This window comes from Corvus hawaiiensis, chromosome 5 (genome assembly GCF_020740725.1).
Source record: "Corvus hawaiiensis isolate bCorHaw1 chromosome 5, bCorHaw1.pri.cur, whole genome shotgun sequence".
Lineage (NCBI taxonomy): Eukaryota > Metazoa > Chordata > Aves > Passeriformes > Corvidae > Corvus > Corvus hawaiiensis.
Window position 1 is genome coordinate 72,999,873 of NC_063217.1, and position 17,497 is coordinate 73,017,369.

General features: G+C 42.0%; 1 protein-coding gene across 3 annotated transcripts in view; it reads right to left on the reverse strand.

The window, feature by feature from the left end:
• Positions 1 to 1,016: 1,016 nt before the first annotated feature.
• The window catches only part of UGT8 (UDP glycosyltransferase 8), a 36,045-nt gene continuing 19,564 nt past the window's right edge, over positions 1,017 to 17,497 (reverse strand). For all 3 annotated transcript variants that reach the window (XM_048303814.1, XM_048303816.1, XM_048303817.1), the window contains 4 exons: positions 7,234 to 7,376; positions 5,662 to 5,738; positions 4,278 to 4,497; positions 1,017 to 3,339 (listed from right to left, as the gene is read on the reverse strand). In XM_048303814.1, coding sequence (XP_048159771.1) covers positions 2,976 to 3,339; positions 4,278 to 4,497; positions 5,662 to 5,738; positions 7,234 to 7,376 — 804 coding nt within the window. In that variant the 3' untranslated portion in view covers positions 1,017 to 2,975. The remainder of the gene's footprint in view (positions 3,340 to 4,277; positions 4,498 to 5,661; positions 5,739 to 7,233; positions 7,377 to 17,497) is intronic.

The following is a 17,497-nucleotide window of genomic DNA, read 5'->3' on the forward strand; positions in this document are numbered from 1 at the left end:
GAATCCAAAACATTGTGTGTTTCGTTATTTTACGGTGAAATGACATTCAACATTTGCTGGCTTTCGAGAAAACACACACATCTGTAAATAAATCAGGTTTGTAACTTTTAAAAGGTGTCATTACCATTAGGACAAGTAAGGCTCAACTGTGGTATTTTCCAACCAGTGGCAGAGCACTGTCTTAGAAGATGAATTCAGTTTCTTTTAGGTGTCTTCTCTGTTCAGTGCATGATAACTAATATTGATCAGAGGGGTGACTAAAGCCTCAGACCCAGTACTGGGATGCAGTCCGGAGGTAAACACGTATTTTTAAACACTTTTTAAAATGTTTCTTCAACCATCTGGCTGATTTCAACACTGGCTGGGCACCAACAGCAATCACTGCTAGATTCTGTGTCTGAAACACAGGAACAATTTGCTTGCTGTGGCAGAGAGGGGATTGAGATAACTACAGTAACAGCTCATGCTTGAACTTAGAAGAAAGTTGAAACACAACAGGTATTTCTAGAGATGAGGTGGATCAGACTCATCAGGAATTTGGCAATACAATTAACGCAGCAACTGCCTCTTCTTGCAAAAGAATTGCAGCATGTTTGTACCTACAGAGACTACTCAAGAAATCCATCATCTCATCTAACGTGACTGTGAAAAACCTTTCAGCCCTGCTTTTGAAGTGATGCATTTACCACATACAGGAAAACAACAAAACAAAAACCACTGTGCCAGGTATGTCCACCAACTGCAAAAAATTTGAAATCTCATTAAGAAGCCTAACTAAGAAGTCTAACTAACCATTTTACATTTCAACTGAATCAAAGCTCCTACAGGAAATCGATCTACACTCACAAAAAATAGCAATATTTTTGATTACAAATACATATCATGCACCACGGTAAATACTGAGAAGAAAAACTCTGTGTATCCTAATAAGCATCCACATTTATATACACGCACACGGTGGGTACTTTGAGGCAACCAGCATTCAATTGAACAAAAATATACTTCCAACAACAGCATTTCTCTATTAAATCCATGTTTATTGCTTAAGTTTTATCACAGTGGAGATTAAATTATGCTTAATCATCCGGTCAGTGCTTTTGTACCTTCTTTAATGCCAAAAGACCCCCACATTTTAAACCAAGTCATTCATACACTCTAAGTCTTCTCACCATCCCACCATTCATCACCTCTGTGTGCTCCTGTAGTTGCCATGGGCTGTAAGATTGTAAAAAGGTATAGCTAAGAGGCTTATATTTATAATACCATTTTTTTCTTCAAGTATTCAGAGAGCAGCACAAGTAGCTGCCCTACGTATTAGAAACATATCTGCACTGTTATTTATTGCTGTAGGACCGAGGTTCCTGATGGAATGGTGGTGAAATTTTGCATCACTGTGTATGAAGATGAGCTCAGCATCCCGTCATCACCCCAACTCCTCCCATGTTAGTGAGCGACAACAAGGCAAAACGGGCTTCCCTCCTTTCTCTTTCAGCCACGGGACCTCGAACTACAAATAAATAAAGCGTAGACTCACAACGTGTGTAGTGCAAATTCCAAGTAAACAGAATGACATGGAAAGAAAACTCATAGTTGCCAACTTTGGTTCAGCAGGGCAGCAATGATTCCACGCCCGGCATTCCTGCCCTCGGAGCACACACCACCGCCAGCGTCCCGTGTTAGCGACAATGATTGAAGGAGATTGTTGGAGGCAGGGGGACTCGGGGCCACCTCCGCACACCGGGTGGCCAGGCCTCACCCCACACATCCCACCAGCCCCAGGCAGGACAGCTGGACACCGCCCACGGCGCGGAATTCCTATTGGCAACTACGTGGAACATGGATTGCATGGCCCAGACTAATAGAAGGTAATATTTCTGTTTTTCCAGATACAACCATTGAAAGAGAACATCTACAACATTGCGACTCAGAAAGAACTTAATGAGAATTAACAGGAAAGACACTCAACTCTGGGGACACAGGGGGAGTGCTGTGTGGGGGTCATTCCCTTTAAACAAACCCCAAGGAGCGGTTTGAGTCTGCACAGCTCTGGGCCATTACAAAACATTCTGCACTAAGCACAGGGCTAGGTTTTCGTAAGTTGTTGGTTTTGGATTTTTTTTTTTTGTTGCCATTGTTTCACTTATTTTTCTTAATTATGTAAATCTGCTTCCCACACAGCCGTATTTGGAACTGAAATAAGACTCCCTAATATTTTCGTGGCATAAATTCTGTATGTAGAGAAAGGTGACAAATAAAATTTTGTCTCAATTAAAGTTAGGACACACTGTAGACTTGCTCAGGACCCTTTTCTCTAAAGTACTGGTAGCGAGCAGAAGAGTCATGCAGCTTTATCAGTAAAACGAGTACATATTTTTACCATTTTTCTTCAGTGCTCATTAAGATTTTTTTTTTTTTTAACGTCTGTGTTCTCAGTCCACAACTTGCTGTTTCTTGCAAAAAGACTGGGGGAAATAATTTATGTTTTAAACAGCATTCTTACACAACAGGTTGAACCTTCAACAAAGGAAACACAGAACTAGCACTAGAGAGTTCTCTCAGCTAAAGAATATTAAAAGAATAAAAAAATAAAAGGAGAACACCTCTGCAAATAAAAGGAAACCTCTCTGCATTTGGGACACACACATTGAGCTTTTAAAAACTGAAAATTCATAAATATGGTCGTTGTATAGAACTTTAGAGAACTAAGGCTTCTAAAAACTTTAGTGCCAAAATAACCTCTCTGCATCAGTATCAAGAATAAAGTATTTTCCATTTTAGGTTGTGCTTGCCTTTTTTTTTTTTTTTTTTTTTTAAAGACTGCTCTTAGTTCCATAGAATTTTGTCACATAATATTACATACCGAAGGGGAGTGTTAGAACTGCTTATTGACGTTTTAAGTAGTTGTTAGACTAAGTTACAGCGATAAAATTTGATTACTGATCTGATTCGTTACTACTTTACATGGGGCTGTTGGCTCATTTCACCTTTTTTTCATGCTTAATGTGGCCATTTCTTCTATACTTGCCATTGGGGATCCCGTTCTGGCAGTGTCCATTAACAGCACTATGTTTGTCATTTGACCAGAGATGTTTGCTCTGCTTGCAGATTAATTTTGTCATCCTGGCCAAAACATAGTATAGTAAGGCAGCACCCACTAGTAGGACCAAGGCAATATCCAGTAAGAAATACTGAAACAGGGAGATGCTGTAAACAGCAGCACGTAGATGCTGGGCTCCGTTGTGGCGCAGGATGTAATTGATCCAGTACACAGTCCGGTTCACAGGGTGCCCAGGCTGGTCCTTGTGGATCTCCGACAGCCTCTGCGCCCGCTGCCGGTAGCTGGGGGGAGGCAAGCAAACAAGAAGAAAGGAAAAGCGGTCATCTCATGTTATTGTGCAACTGAATTATTGGAGAAACGCACAACAGCGAGAAACCTGGCCTTGATTTTGCAATAAACCATTTCCACCCAGGTCCGGAGTTTCGCCCAAAACTCTTTGCTTTTCACCCCGGCAGCTGATCCTGTCAAATTCTTCCTCTCCTGCCTGCAGGGTCGACAGGTTATTTACACAGGACTTGCCTTTACACCAAGGATAATTGCACAAGGGAAAGGTGATGAAACTGATGTTATCAAGGTCGCTATCAACATTCCTCCTCTCTGCCGCTCGCTCCTGACAGGATTTCTCCTTTCTCAGAAAGACTCCGTTCCCATGAAAGCAAGAAGCATCAACAGCACTAACTAGGGTTAGCCCAATACAATATATTGCCAGCTAACCCTACTTTTAATGTGGAGATGACAGGTATTGCTGGCCGGAAAAGGAAAATAACACTTTAAATATTACTATTTTATAATAAAATCACAGAACTTAGAGTCACTCTTTCTGAATACCTCCCCATTTTAGCTACAACCCAAACTATGTACATGTATCTTGCTCCAGGCCCTGCAGGTAGCACGACAGCCAGACTGCTCATGTGGAGTAATCAAGACAGACACAAAGGTCTGCAATATGGAGCAGTAAGTCAGGACAGGTTTGTCTCCATAACCTCTGTGCCCTCCATATGGCAAATACTATAAAGAGCAAGTGACACAACTCAGTTCTGGTGCTGAGCAATGAGCCCAGCACCCATACAGAAACTTCAGCCATTGGGTAATCTTGGGAAATGGGACAAACATCCAGACTTGCCTCAGCTGTAGACACAAATAACGAAACGCAGGTTGTTTCCACCGCACAATGGTTTCATACCCACATTTAATGCACAAACAATCGCTCATTCCATACCTGGGATCATTAATAACTTTTACTAGGGCTTCATACAGTTCGCTCTCAGTCATGGTCTTCCAGTTCAGCAGTATTCCCATGCCTTTGGCCTGCACACGGGTCATGGTATCGTAGTGGTCTCCAAAGAGGGGAATGCCCACCACCGGGACCCCGTGGTACATGGTTTCAAAAATGCTGTTCAAGCCTCCGTGACTGAGGAATGCTTTAATGTTAGAGTGACCTGGAACCACAAGAGGCATGAAGGTTACAAAATGCACTTCTATCTCCTTTATATTAAGTTACTGAAGCACCCAGGTACAACTTTATCACTATGTTTCTATGGCTGCAACTGGGGCAGGTAAAAATGACTGCAGCTTGTTCTGAAGCTCTCCCTAAACCCACTCCGCTGAAATTCCTCATGCATTAAATCATTTCCTTATACACTGAGAGGGAGCAGCCAAAGCAAAGAAAATTCTCCTGTGTATGAGTCGTGTAAAATGATTAATGGAGTGATTAATATGCATTGCCTACTCCCGAGCAGCTGCAGGTGGTGACTCCAGCAGGTTTAGCAGTACACATGAGTGAGGGGGAGCACGGTTTTGTACGAAATACAACTTTTTAAATGGCAGGACAACTGATGTCACACCCTCCCCTAAAGCTTCACATGCCTTACTTGAGGTTAGTAAGACATGACAATCAGAGCAACAGCCTCATGTAATGGAAAAAGCAGCCTGCCTCAGAGCAATCCTGTAACCAAAACAAATCTACCTGCTTTAGGAGTCGTCTGCCTAACCACTATGTTATGGGAAATTCTCCAGCTCACACGCACACACACAGATGCTTAATGCACTCATCAGCTCCCATCAGAGCTGTTTTGGGAACACATTATCATCCAGGTCTCCCAGAAACAGTCAAATATTCTGCGGCCTCTCAGATCTGCAAGGGGCTCAGGTACCCTTTGACAGGGAAGGAGAAGAAAAATAAAATATCAGGTTTCATCCCCCCCTGAGAACCTGGAGCACCTCAGTTCAACAGAAAGATTATCAGCTTGCAACACGCGCCCAAGTTCTGGTAGAGCTTTCTTGGACAAAAGTAGCTGTATAAAACAGTTTTTACAGACTCCTAAAGCTTATTCTGATGCTATGTGAACATAGCTCAGTTTTATGACTCCTCCTTGAACAGTGTTTCAACTTGAGGAAAACATGACATTCTTATCAGAGAAAGACAATTAACAGAGAGGTGTTCAATTCTGTCTTCAGATCCTAATTTAATATTCTTGCCCTGTGACTTCCATGACAGAAGTTATCCTGGCTTTATAATAACTGCTAATTCAGTAGAATATTTTTGAAAGAACAAACTGAACTCAAGTGAGAATAAGCACTAAAGAATGGAAACAGATACTCACCAAGGAGGTCATTTTGTGGTAACCATTCGATCAGCTTGGTATTGTTGCCTAAATTCCTCGGTTTGTTTCCTGAAAACCTAAACCAGTAACATCAAATGGAAACAGTTACCAAACCCTCCAAAATGACTAATGAAGGGCAGTACTGTTTGGTTCATTAGAGAGCATTGAAACTGTATCTTCAGAAAGAATCACCTACACATTCCAATTAAGCAAGACATACATCGTTACAACTGGCTTATACTTCTGTATGTTGAAAAAAGACTAAGATACTCATGCTAAGTTACATAAAAGCAGATAACCGTGTTACTGGTTTGTCCTCCCTAACCAGATGGGCACAAAGAGCTACAATAATCCCTGGATTTAGCACTGTGACATAAGACCGCCAAGCAGTACTCACCACATTTCTGTCCAACACACAGGTCCTTGATCTGAGGAACAAAATCAAACCCCACATGCCCAAAAAACTCCAAGTTACATCTGACTGATGAACAAACACCTAAATTTTAACAGAAGGCTTCAAATGAAATTGTTGGGTTGGCATTAAAAAAAAAAAAAACTATCCTCAAGAAAAATCCTCTCCATTTATTTACTACAAAAAGGGGATGCTTCCTAAAGATAAATATTCCAGGGAAAACAACAAAAGGAGGGAAGAAAAGCAGTAAGATAAATTTGGATTACTAATTAGAAGCCAAGCACTGTTGTGGGGCTCATAAGAAAACAGTAACTATCCCAAACAAAAACTGATGCAACCTTCAGAACAGCTTCAGTGCCAAAGCCTGGAAAATTCCCATTTTCCTGTTCATTAGTGGGGTTTGCTCCTTGAACTACACACAGCAGGGAGGACATGGTGGGGAACAGGCCACCAAGACTGTTAATACAACTCCAAGAGCGTGGCAGGGTTTTGAGACACCCACATGAAATATAAGACACTGATTATCTGGAAAAAAATGGTTCACATGAACTCCAGCAAATTATATCAGCAATGCTTAACGTGAAGCAGAGCTGACTAAACAGTTTTTGGATTTTTACAGGGAGTTGAGAGCACCACTCAAGACATTTTTAGAACTGAGAATGCTTTTTACTGATTCTGAATCCTGAAAATTTCTCTTCCTTCAGTTTCTCACAGAAGGACAAGCAAATGGGAAAATCAGTAATGAAAGCCTGTGCTTACACATAAAAGAAGAAAAGGGGCCTAAAAAAGAGAAAAAGGGGGAAGACGACAGAAAATGGAAGATTTTCATCATCAGGATTCATTCTTGAGCCCTGGGGTAGTTTCTTCATCCAAAATAGGGACAGTTATGTCCTAAATGTTATAATCTTAGCCTGTTTTCACTGTCCCCAATCCTTCCAAGGATATAAACTCAGCCTAGGAGTGTAACCCATGCCTTATTCTGCCACAACAATAACTGCTTCTCCTTGTTACCAGAATATTGCAATATTTTCATGCCAAGAGTTTTTCAGGAGTGTCATATCATCTGTGCCACCTAGGTAATCTCAATTCCAGCTTCTGCAACTCCAGCAGGAAACAAGCATGCTCCAACCCATGCCAAGTTCCTCCAAAACTGCCCTTACCTCCAGATAACCCTCTGGGGCAGCCTGGCCAGGGCATGTGCCAACTTATTGGCGATGTCTTCCGACAGGTATTTCACTCCAGCGCCGAAGGAGACGAGGACAAAACCGTTCTCGTGAGCACCGTTCACCCACGCCTGGAGATCCTGTGGGAAGCAAAGTTGACATTGAGCACTGCAGAGGTCAAGCACAGGAACAATAAGGAAAGACTGCTTCGAAAGGGCAGTTGTCAGTTACTTTGTTGCTTCAGAAGCCAAGTTTCACAAATCCCAAACATTCTAGAACAATGAACACACCAAGAACAATAGCTGATGATTCAGAATCCAGGGCACAGGCCACGAACAGCAAAACCCTTCCGTGTTGGTTTAGCTTCAGTATTAACTGCCAGTGGCTTAAGACAACTTGTCCCTCCTTAATTGATCAGTTGACATCCATTCACAAGTTAACAGGCTGCATTTTAACCCAGCACAGCATAAGTAGATCCATCTCAGAGTATCAGCTTGGAAGCCCTGCACAGGAGAAGCATGAACGAAGCCTGGGACTCAGCTGTGTCATTTCCAGCCTTTAGGAAAGCTTCAAAAGCCTTGCTTTGTTTTCATTTATATAAAAAGAATAAACAACTTGAAAGAAGCCAGAGCTTCCATAAACACTATCAGTTTCTACCGCTCAAGGAGTAAAGAAAATGTACCCTTTACTTTTTAAAGCATAGATTTAAATTCTGGGTTTTTCCTAACACAACTGCTGGCAATGGAAACAAAAACAAAAAAATCCTACCACTGGCATACCAGTCAGATGAAGAGTATCTTCTGTTTCTCGGGATACGGTTTAATTCTGGTCTTGTCATATTTAAGCACAAGCCTGCTCAACACCAGTAAAGCAATAGGAAATGAGCAAGGAGAAAATGAAGAGCCGTGCTCACAATGCGCCTCTTGTCCTGGTAATAAATAGGAGGGCAGACAGTAATGGAGTAATGCCGCGCTATCGTATCCGAGCACAAAATCTAGCACGTGGCACTGGGGGTTGTGCACTGCCCTCTGGAATAAAGCAAAAAAGATTTCCATTTTCTTTAAAATCCACAGTTTGTCCTTTTCCAGTGCACTCTTTTCCTTTTTTTTATTCATGTGAAGGGAGAGGGAGCAAGCAAAGGAGGGGAAGCAGCTGTGACCCGCCTCGAAGTTGAATCATTTATTAGGGGCTGAACTTCTGACACAAAAGTTTCCAAGTGGTTTTGTGATTTATTTAAAGCTCATCCTTGAATCTTACTTCAGGACCTAAGGCATACTGCAAATGTCATTCTATTATAGTCACTGTAGTGCTTCAACTAGTTACATCTTGAAGTACTTCCCATAAGCTATTTAAAGCTAAAGAGAGAACTTTTTGTGGGCTCTAGGACAAACCATTCTGAAAAGCCCAAAATTCACAGGACCTGGTCTTCACAGGGCACTCACCCAGCCAGAGGGGCAGATTCCTGGAGGTTTCCAGAGTGCCTTCTTAATGACACCTCCCTGATACAGGCGCTCAGGAAGCCACAAACAACATATTTGTGCTGGCTCTCAAATATACAAACGTGGCAGACCTTGTCTTGGGATGCAAAGGTCCAGGCAGCCTTGCCTGCAGTGACCACAAGATGGAGTTCAGGATACTGAGGCAACATGGCAGACAACAGCAGCATCTCCTGGGCTTCAAGAGAGCCAATTCCAGCCTCTTCAGAGACCTGCTTGGAAGAATACCACAGGGGACAGATCTAGAAAGACAGGCTCAGGAGAGCTGGTTGATGTTCCAGCACCACTTCCTCCAAGCTCAAGCATGGTCCATGCTGATGAGCAGGAAGCTAGCAAAGGTAGCAGGAAAGGTAAAAAAAAGACTCCTGGGTAAGACTCCGATTTAAAAAGAAAAAGCACATATGAGTCAGAAACAGGGACAGGCAGACTATCCACACATTGCCTGAGCTTGCAGGGATGGGGTTTGGAAAGTCAAATCTCAACAGGACAAGCGACCTGGTGCCAAAAAGCTCAAGGTGCTTCCTGCTTTCTTCATTTTAGACTTTATTGGTATGGCCTTTTGCAATCCCAGGCCCTCAGACCAGAGGGAAAGACTAAATAAACTGGACTAAATAGACTACTTATATGACAGGATGCACCCAGAAATGCCAGGTGTCTGGAAACTGGTGTGGAGTGGTTGGGGAAACGGGGTGACTAGCCAGTGCCACTTGTGTTTTTATAGAGGAGAATCCACGGAATGGGCTATTCAGCCTCAACTTGATCCCTGGAAAGTGATGAAGAATAATCCTGGATCATCCTGGCATCAGAAGGTCCTACCTGTGACTACTCCTCCTTGGCCAGACACATGGTTTCTGCTACTGGAGATGAGTCTGTTCTCACTGAGAACTGGCTCCCAAGGCCAGCTCCCAAGGCCCACTGCTCCTCTGTGCTTAATGAGAAATTCTGTGAGACTTCACAGATCTGATGTATTCACACAGTAACAATTGTACTTCATGATGTAAGCATGGAGGAGATATAAGTATTTCCTTATAATGGAATTTCTAAAACAGCATTCAAAAAATCCCCATGTATAAAATATAGCTGCTAAGTACGTACAATTTTATGTAGAGGAACACAAAAAAAGAAAAAAAAGGAACTTCACTATATCACCTACAGACTTTTGTGTTTTGTTGTGCAACAGCAAAGCAACCTGCTCTGTGTTATTATTGTGGTTTCATAGCCAAGCCTCTTTAATCCTTCCCTTTGAAGGTAATCCCACTGCTTCAGTGGGACATAACATGGACAAAGGCGAATTTAAAATCTTGACAGGCAAGACAAGATCCTTCCATCAGGCTCAAAGCATGGGATTTGTTTGTCATATTAAACGGGATTGTATTTTAAAAATAACTGGAATACAAAACACGATAGTTTGTATCAACAGAACCTTAATATCCAGACCAGAGCTGAATGATACCTGGCCAAAGCAGAAGCAGAGGAAGCTGATCTTGTCTTTTGAGTTTCTTTTAGAGCGCTAAATTAGAAAGACTGTAATTAATTCCTCAGACAGGGTTAAAACTGCCCAGTGCCAACCTCAGGAAGATGCAGAGAGTCTGATCTCACCTTGCTGTATTTTCACATCAACTGAAAGGTTCTTTCCTACCCCAGATTTTACTTATGCTTTACATGGTGCTGTTAGCAAGAGGAATTACTTACCTGCCTTCTGACCTGCAGCCCCTTTCCAATCTGCTCCCCCAGTGGGGTGCTGGACATCACTACAGTGCACAGGCTGCAGAAAATCAACTACAGACTTGTAACAACGAGGGTTCTTCCTGCAAACATCTGTGTCATTCCTGGCATAACATAGCCTTGATTAAATGGGATCACTAAAAATGTAGGGAGTTGGGTAAAAATTAGGCAACGGAAAACAGGGAACTTTCACTGCCTCCTCGTAGAGCTCCCGGAGTTTGTGATCTGGATGAGTCCATTATTCTCAGGTTCCTTAAACTTAATTATAATTATTTCTGTGACAGCTTTTTAGCACAGAATTTCTAAACAGAACATCAAGTGAAACTGAATCCAAGAGAGTGGCATTCCCAGGCCTTGGATTTTAAGACCAATCTGAATGACCTGGTACAATTAGCCAGGCCATGGCACGAAGCCTCAGTATTTTCTTGTACTTTGCCTGTTCTTTGTGTAGTATACAAGGTATAGTCGTGATACCCACAGCAGATAAAGAGCAGGCTGTGCTCTTGGCACATCTCTGAAAGGGACTGAACACTTCAACAGCGCCATGACTACGTCTATGTACGTCCTTTAATTCTTACATGGACAGTCCTAATGCTCACAAAAGAGAGGCTTGGAGCAATGCTCACAGAACCTGAACATTAGAAAACACACACTGATGCCACAGGACAATTTCGTTTGCCTACAATTTCAGCAGCCTTCAGCCACTTTGCCACCTTTCCACTCTCTAGGGCCGTAGTAGCCCAAACAGCCCCCACAGCAGCCTCAGTGAACGGCCACCCACTAAAAACCCTCACAGACACCCAAGCTCATCCCCCATGAACTCACCCCTTGCTTCCCCTTAAATCCACTTACACTTTTGACCTCCAGCACATTCTGCCCTGGCGATCTAATTACGCTCTGTATGAAAAGGCACTGAGTCAGGATGAGTCATTAGAGCTGCCCTCATTAAAATCAACATTCCCTGATCGGGCACCACTTCGCGGCTCCTCGCTTGCAGCACAGCGACCTCCTTTTGCCCACTTCAAAGAATTTTCAGGTTTCCTGTCAACTCAGGATGATTTTCTTATAACACAAGGAAAGGAAATTACCTTTTTGGAATTTTGGAAGTCTAAAAAAATCGGGGGAGGGAGTTTGTTACATGATGAGCTGCTTTGAGCCTTCCTCAAATTCTGGTTCGAACTTGAACCAAGCACAGAACTGAGAAGTTAATTCAAGCTTAACATACACATCATTAAGACACACTTGTTCAAATGGTTCTCTCTTTCAGTGGCTAGAAGAAAGCACCTAATCCTTTCCATCACCCCTAAATGTAGGTAATTTTCAGTTTTTCTTTAAACAGAGGCAAGGGCTTTTCTTTCTAAATCCTAGCACAGCCAAGGGACAACATTGCCTCGTTGAGGCTGCACTGCCTACTTGACAAACCTAGCAGTGACTTAGAAACAGAGATCTGGCTTTTCCCTTCCAAACCAGCAATCAAACCTTAAGGAACTATAATCCCCAAACCTCGATGAACTTCACAGCAAAACTTCCAGCAGGAATTCTAATAAAGAATTAGATCAGACACTCAGAGCTCCTGTACATCACATGCACTAAAAGTAGTGTGAGCCTGGCAAATCTAAGACAGCACATTCACATTCTGAACTGAATTGTGAACGACATTTTCTAGATCAATTTTGTGTTTCCTCCAGTTACAGCTTTACATACATTCATAATAAAGTATCACCTAATACATATATTATAACTAACTCAAATTGTCACTTAAATGGTTTAAAAAAATGATAAATAATGCAAGTATCACCTAATGCCTATATTATCTATCATTTTCACCGAAGTTATTTTAAAAAATAATAAACAATGCATTCTAATGTATGAAAAACTTAAAGGACCTCTAATTAGAACACGGCGCCCAACCCTGCCAGGTCTCCGCTTGTTTCCATGTAAGTTCCGTGCAAATTCATGTCCTTTGGGAGAAATAGTACAGGACTCTGTGCTTGCATAGGGAGAAGAAGCACTTATTGATCTGTGCTGTACTATAGGAGCGAGGGGGGAGGAAAAAAGAAATAAAATCCATCTTTTGACCAATGTGAGACAGGAATGCTATTGTGCCAGCCCCACTGTGTGGGCTTTGTTCTGCCTGGTTTTCTAATTAGCCATTCTCTGCAGGCCCCGGTGCTGAACACACAGCTGTGAGCAGGGAGTGAGGGCCCAGCTGGCAGTAACCAGTGGTGCCTAATACTGAGCTTTGTTTCAGATAAACAAAGTGCACAAATACAAACATAACCGGGTGTAATATCCGAAGCGTTCCCTGTTCAGCTGCTCGATTCAAATGCCCAATAGCACCAATGCCTGTTCTTTGAATATGGTTGCAAACCACCCTTTCCCCAAGGCAGAGCACAGGCATCCTCTGCAACTTATCCTACAAAATGCTGCTTAGAGCAAACAAAACCAGATCTACTTTAAAATAAGAAGCCACATTAAGCCATCTTTAGAAAGGAGATACTCACTGATAAACAGAAAGGCATAGAGACCATTATCAGTGTCCAAACATTTCTGCTGTCCTCTAAATAGTACTTCTCTCACGTGACATATTTAAATTCTGCATTAAAACATTTTTATTTCAGATTTTACTAACATAACGTATCAGAACGCGTGGTCTAAGGTCATACAGGTACCCTTATACAACCTTCACTATCACAAAACAAACAGGACCATATCACATAACCTAAAAGTTATAAAAACCCATCATTCCACAGCAAACCCAGAGAAACTATCACTTCAGGCAAAGTAAGCTGCTTGTATTTACTTGCCATGAATTTTTAAGTGAGTCTAGAACCAAAAATAGGAGATTTTATTTGCTCAGGGCAGCAAAGGACACAGAACATCACAGTGAACGCCGAGGGCTGAGGCAGAGGATGGAGTCAGCCTCCCTGACTCCACACATCCAGCTACTTCTGCTGGCTCCGCATCACCCGGCACCTTGGTCACACTCCGAAGGTTATTTTCCACTGACTGAATTCCTGCTTTTTAAAAACGATGGCTACCAGGCAAAAGTGATTCTCTCATTTTATCAGGGTTTGGTCCTTTCCATATAATCTGTCTTAACTAAGTTCTTAGTTCAATTAAGAGCAGCCACACAGCTCCCACTGAGGACAGGATCCTCACGAGCCCCCATTTCCCTCTGCATTAATAAAAAGTTAATTGTTCTCTTCCCTGGGCTTTATTAACGAGACCTACCATACAAAAAGTGCATGCAGTTAATATACACACTATTTTTTTCATGTAATTCATATTGGCACAGAGTAAGGTAACTCCAAAAACAATACCTTGGGCCCATTAAAGAAGCGTACTCAGATTATGGCATTAGACTAAATCCCTGTTTTCTTGCTGGCTAAAGCCACCCTACCAGTTGGGAAACAAACTCTAAAGATCTGAACCGTTTCCTATCAGAACCCCAAGCAGTACCAGGTACAGTCACCACATATTAACCTAACAATGCTGTTAAGTTTTTCAATACGAGACACAGATTCAGCCCTGCTGAAATACAGATGACTTTTTCCGTTCACATTTCTCACTAATTATTTGGTGTTTATATATATACACTGTGTATCTGCCTTCTCAAAATACAGTGGGTATACATTAAAAAAAAAGTCTTTAAAGCCTTACAAAACTTTCCAGTGCCTAAAACGTTGTATTTTCTTATCCCTGATTCTACTGCCTTTTCCCATTTAACATCCAACAGGGACAGAAGATTTAAGTCCATTTAACTTTAGAGAGGAATAAAATTCACACTCAACCAGAGTAAGGAAATGCAGTCCCCCAAGCCCTTGTCTTTGCTCCCATACCTGAGCCCCCTCTAGAGCTGCAAGCATATCCAGTGAAGCTCCTGGAACACGCTCTCCCAGAGCTAGAGGTCAACCAGGAAAGTGCCACGCAAGGACTTCCCTGATGCAAAAATCCATTACTCACCAGACCTCTGGCAAGCACCCTGGGAAAGCAACCTTGCCTCTCAAATGAATGGGAGGAGTGCAAAACAAGGAGCTTGCCCTTCAGGAGAGGTTATTAAAATCACTGCAGAAAGTAGCAGGTGCAGCAGAGGGATCCTCAAATCCAGGGTTCCAATTAAAAACCTTGCTGGCATTACCCCACAGGCAACATTCTGGTAAAAAATACCCAAAAATCCACCTTCCTAAGCATGAACTTGCACACATGCACAGGAAAGTTGATGATTATCAAACAAATGCAAACCAAGGTTTTACCAACCGTCCTAGAGTCTCAGTAGCTCCTTATGGAGCAAAAAACTCTACAGGAGTAAAGAAAAAACACTATTAAGAACAGAGACTAGTTTTACTTACTCTGTCTACAGAACACGAGGTCAAATTAAATGACAGATAATGCAGTTAAGAAGAAAATGGACAAGAAGATACATTTTAAAAACAGACCTCTGTATTGCAGATACTGACATATACCTCACCCATAAATCCACATGATAATCTCATTTAGGTGGGAAATTTTGTCTGTCATTGTCCTAGTATGACACCTGTGCTCTGTGGATGGTAGGAGATAGAATTCTAACCTGCAGCTTTAAATCTTTTAATCTAATAACTGCAATTTCTTCTTCATTTTCCTCTTCAGATAAAATAGCTTTTCTTTCTTCCTGGAGTTTACCCTCTCCCTTCTCTTTTTTTAAAGATCTACAAATACATGTAAAGTGTATATATATAAAATACCCATATATTTTTATATTATATTTATATAAACAAGCCATCAGACATCACCATTCCTATGAAAAGCCTAAGATCAGCTGGCTTCTGAGACCCGCACCCTTGACTCTGACTCCCCTTGGTCATGGTTAACAGCAGAACATGCTGCCTGCAGAATTCCCCCTGTGAACAGCCTGGGAAGGTTCAGGCAGATGCCTCCTCACAAAACCCTTGCTCCAGACAGCTCATCTCCCAAAGCAAGATATTAGCCATAAAAAAATTATCCACTTCACCTTCAAGCAACTAGGACATCTGAAAAGCTGTCTTGATTAAAGACTTCTTTCTCCAAGTCAGTAATATTAATAATTAGGCTTGCTGCTTGTAAATGTTGAGTTTTGAGCACATTCCAACTTCCCAAAGTATAGGAACATGGTAGCCAAAATCAAGGATGTTCCAAATACCCCAGGAAAAAAGAATGCCCTTTGAAATCAATTCCTATCTTATGTTTTATGCTATAAATGGAGAAACATGGGAAGAACACTAGGTCATTATTTCTCCTCTGCAGAGGTCATTCCTCAGAATTTGGAAGTGATGCTCAGTTAAACCACTGCATGTTATCAAAGTGAATAAATCTTGTTAGTTTGTGTGTTCCAATAGGAACATGATAAATTAGAATATTTAAAACCACAAAGCCTGTTTACAGTAGTAGCTTATTAAGGTTGGGGTTTTTTCTGTAAGTAACTTCTGTTGCTTTTAGCTTTCACCATCTGACCTATCCAACATGTAAGGTCTCTAACTTTCATTTTCCATTCCCAATACAAACAACTGCTTGAAGTCAACAAATAACCACCCTGCACAGTAATCCATGAACCAAGTAAACTTGCTTTTTGATGGACAGCACAGGCTTGCTGAAGGTTGGGTGCCACTTTGTCAGCTCATAGGATGCCAGCTTTATGTCTGGCATGTGCACCTGGAGGACCTACCTTCCTCAAGTTGAACTGGAGATACTTAACCAGGCTCCAAAATCAGCCCCCGTGCTCTTCTCCCTGTGTCTTGCGCTAAACAGGCAGATGCTGAGTCGCATTTCTCCTCAAATTTAAAATGCAGCAGTACAGCATGGTTCACCAGCCCTGTCCTACTGGAGGACTGAGGGTACCCGGAAAGCTCCGGCAACGCTTCCCTGTGGATCAAACTCTGAGGGGGAAGAAGCTTTATCTAAAATATATTTCAGAGCCAAAATACACCATCATACAGTTCAGTACAGAATTTACACAGTGCTGCATCACCTCCATCATCCTTAAAAGACTTTTTTCCTCCCCAGCTGACAATCACATGCATTTTAGAATAGCTCTACAATTGCTTCACATCACCAGACACTTACTGTCCAAACAGCTCTGTAAGAACTATTCCCCGGACTTCAAAAATAATACTAAAATGATAGTGCTACGCCATGCGCAAAAATCTACCGCTACAGTCTGCAAGAGCTGATGTGTCCTTGAATCCGAACGAAGGAGAAAAGCCAGGTTTAAGGAACAAAACATCTCTTGATTCTTCCACCTCATTTTCAACATAAATATCAGTATCAGCTAACACGCCTAGTAAACATACAACTGTCAGCAAGGCTCAGGGGGGCAAAAAATCCCCAAAAACCCCAAACACTTTCTAGTGAAGATACTTCAAAGCCACCAATTTGCTACATGGACTTCTATCTGTATAATAACAAGCTCAGATAAGAGATATCCAGGGAGAAGCGAGGAAGTTCCTGCAATTATCTGTTGACAGCTGTGGCTGAAAGGACAACTTATTACTCCAAAATAAGAACATCCTCCTCTGCAGCATAAATTTACTCAAGGACTGAGTATTTCCCAAGGCAGCTGCTTGTAGCACCCCTCAGCTTCCTGCCCTGATTCAGAGACATATCTTATCAGGCTGATTAATGCCTAGTACGCATCAACCTGGTCACAAGGTACAAAATGCCAGAGCAGAGGTTTCCCTGTTGTTGCTTAAAAAGGGGTTCCTTTAAAAAGCCAGCTCCATTCAGATCCCTCTGGGAAACTGTAGTGAGGAAGAGGCAGAGGAACCGTTGATTTTCCTAATGGCCAATGACAGTTATCTGGAAAATACTGCCAGGGAACACTATATCCTTGATAGTTTAAGTCACAGATGACCTCAAGGACTCGATAGCCAGTCTGTCTCTAGCTTTTCATCTTTCAAGGCTAATTCGGTTCACACTGTCCTCTATATTAATTCAACATACAGTTTTATGAGTTAAGTACACAAATCCTGGACTCTGTACCCATCACCCAGAAGTGAATAAAATTTGACATGCACATGGGATAG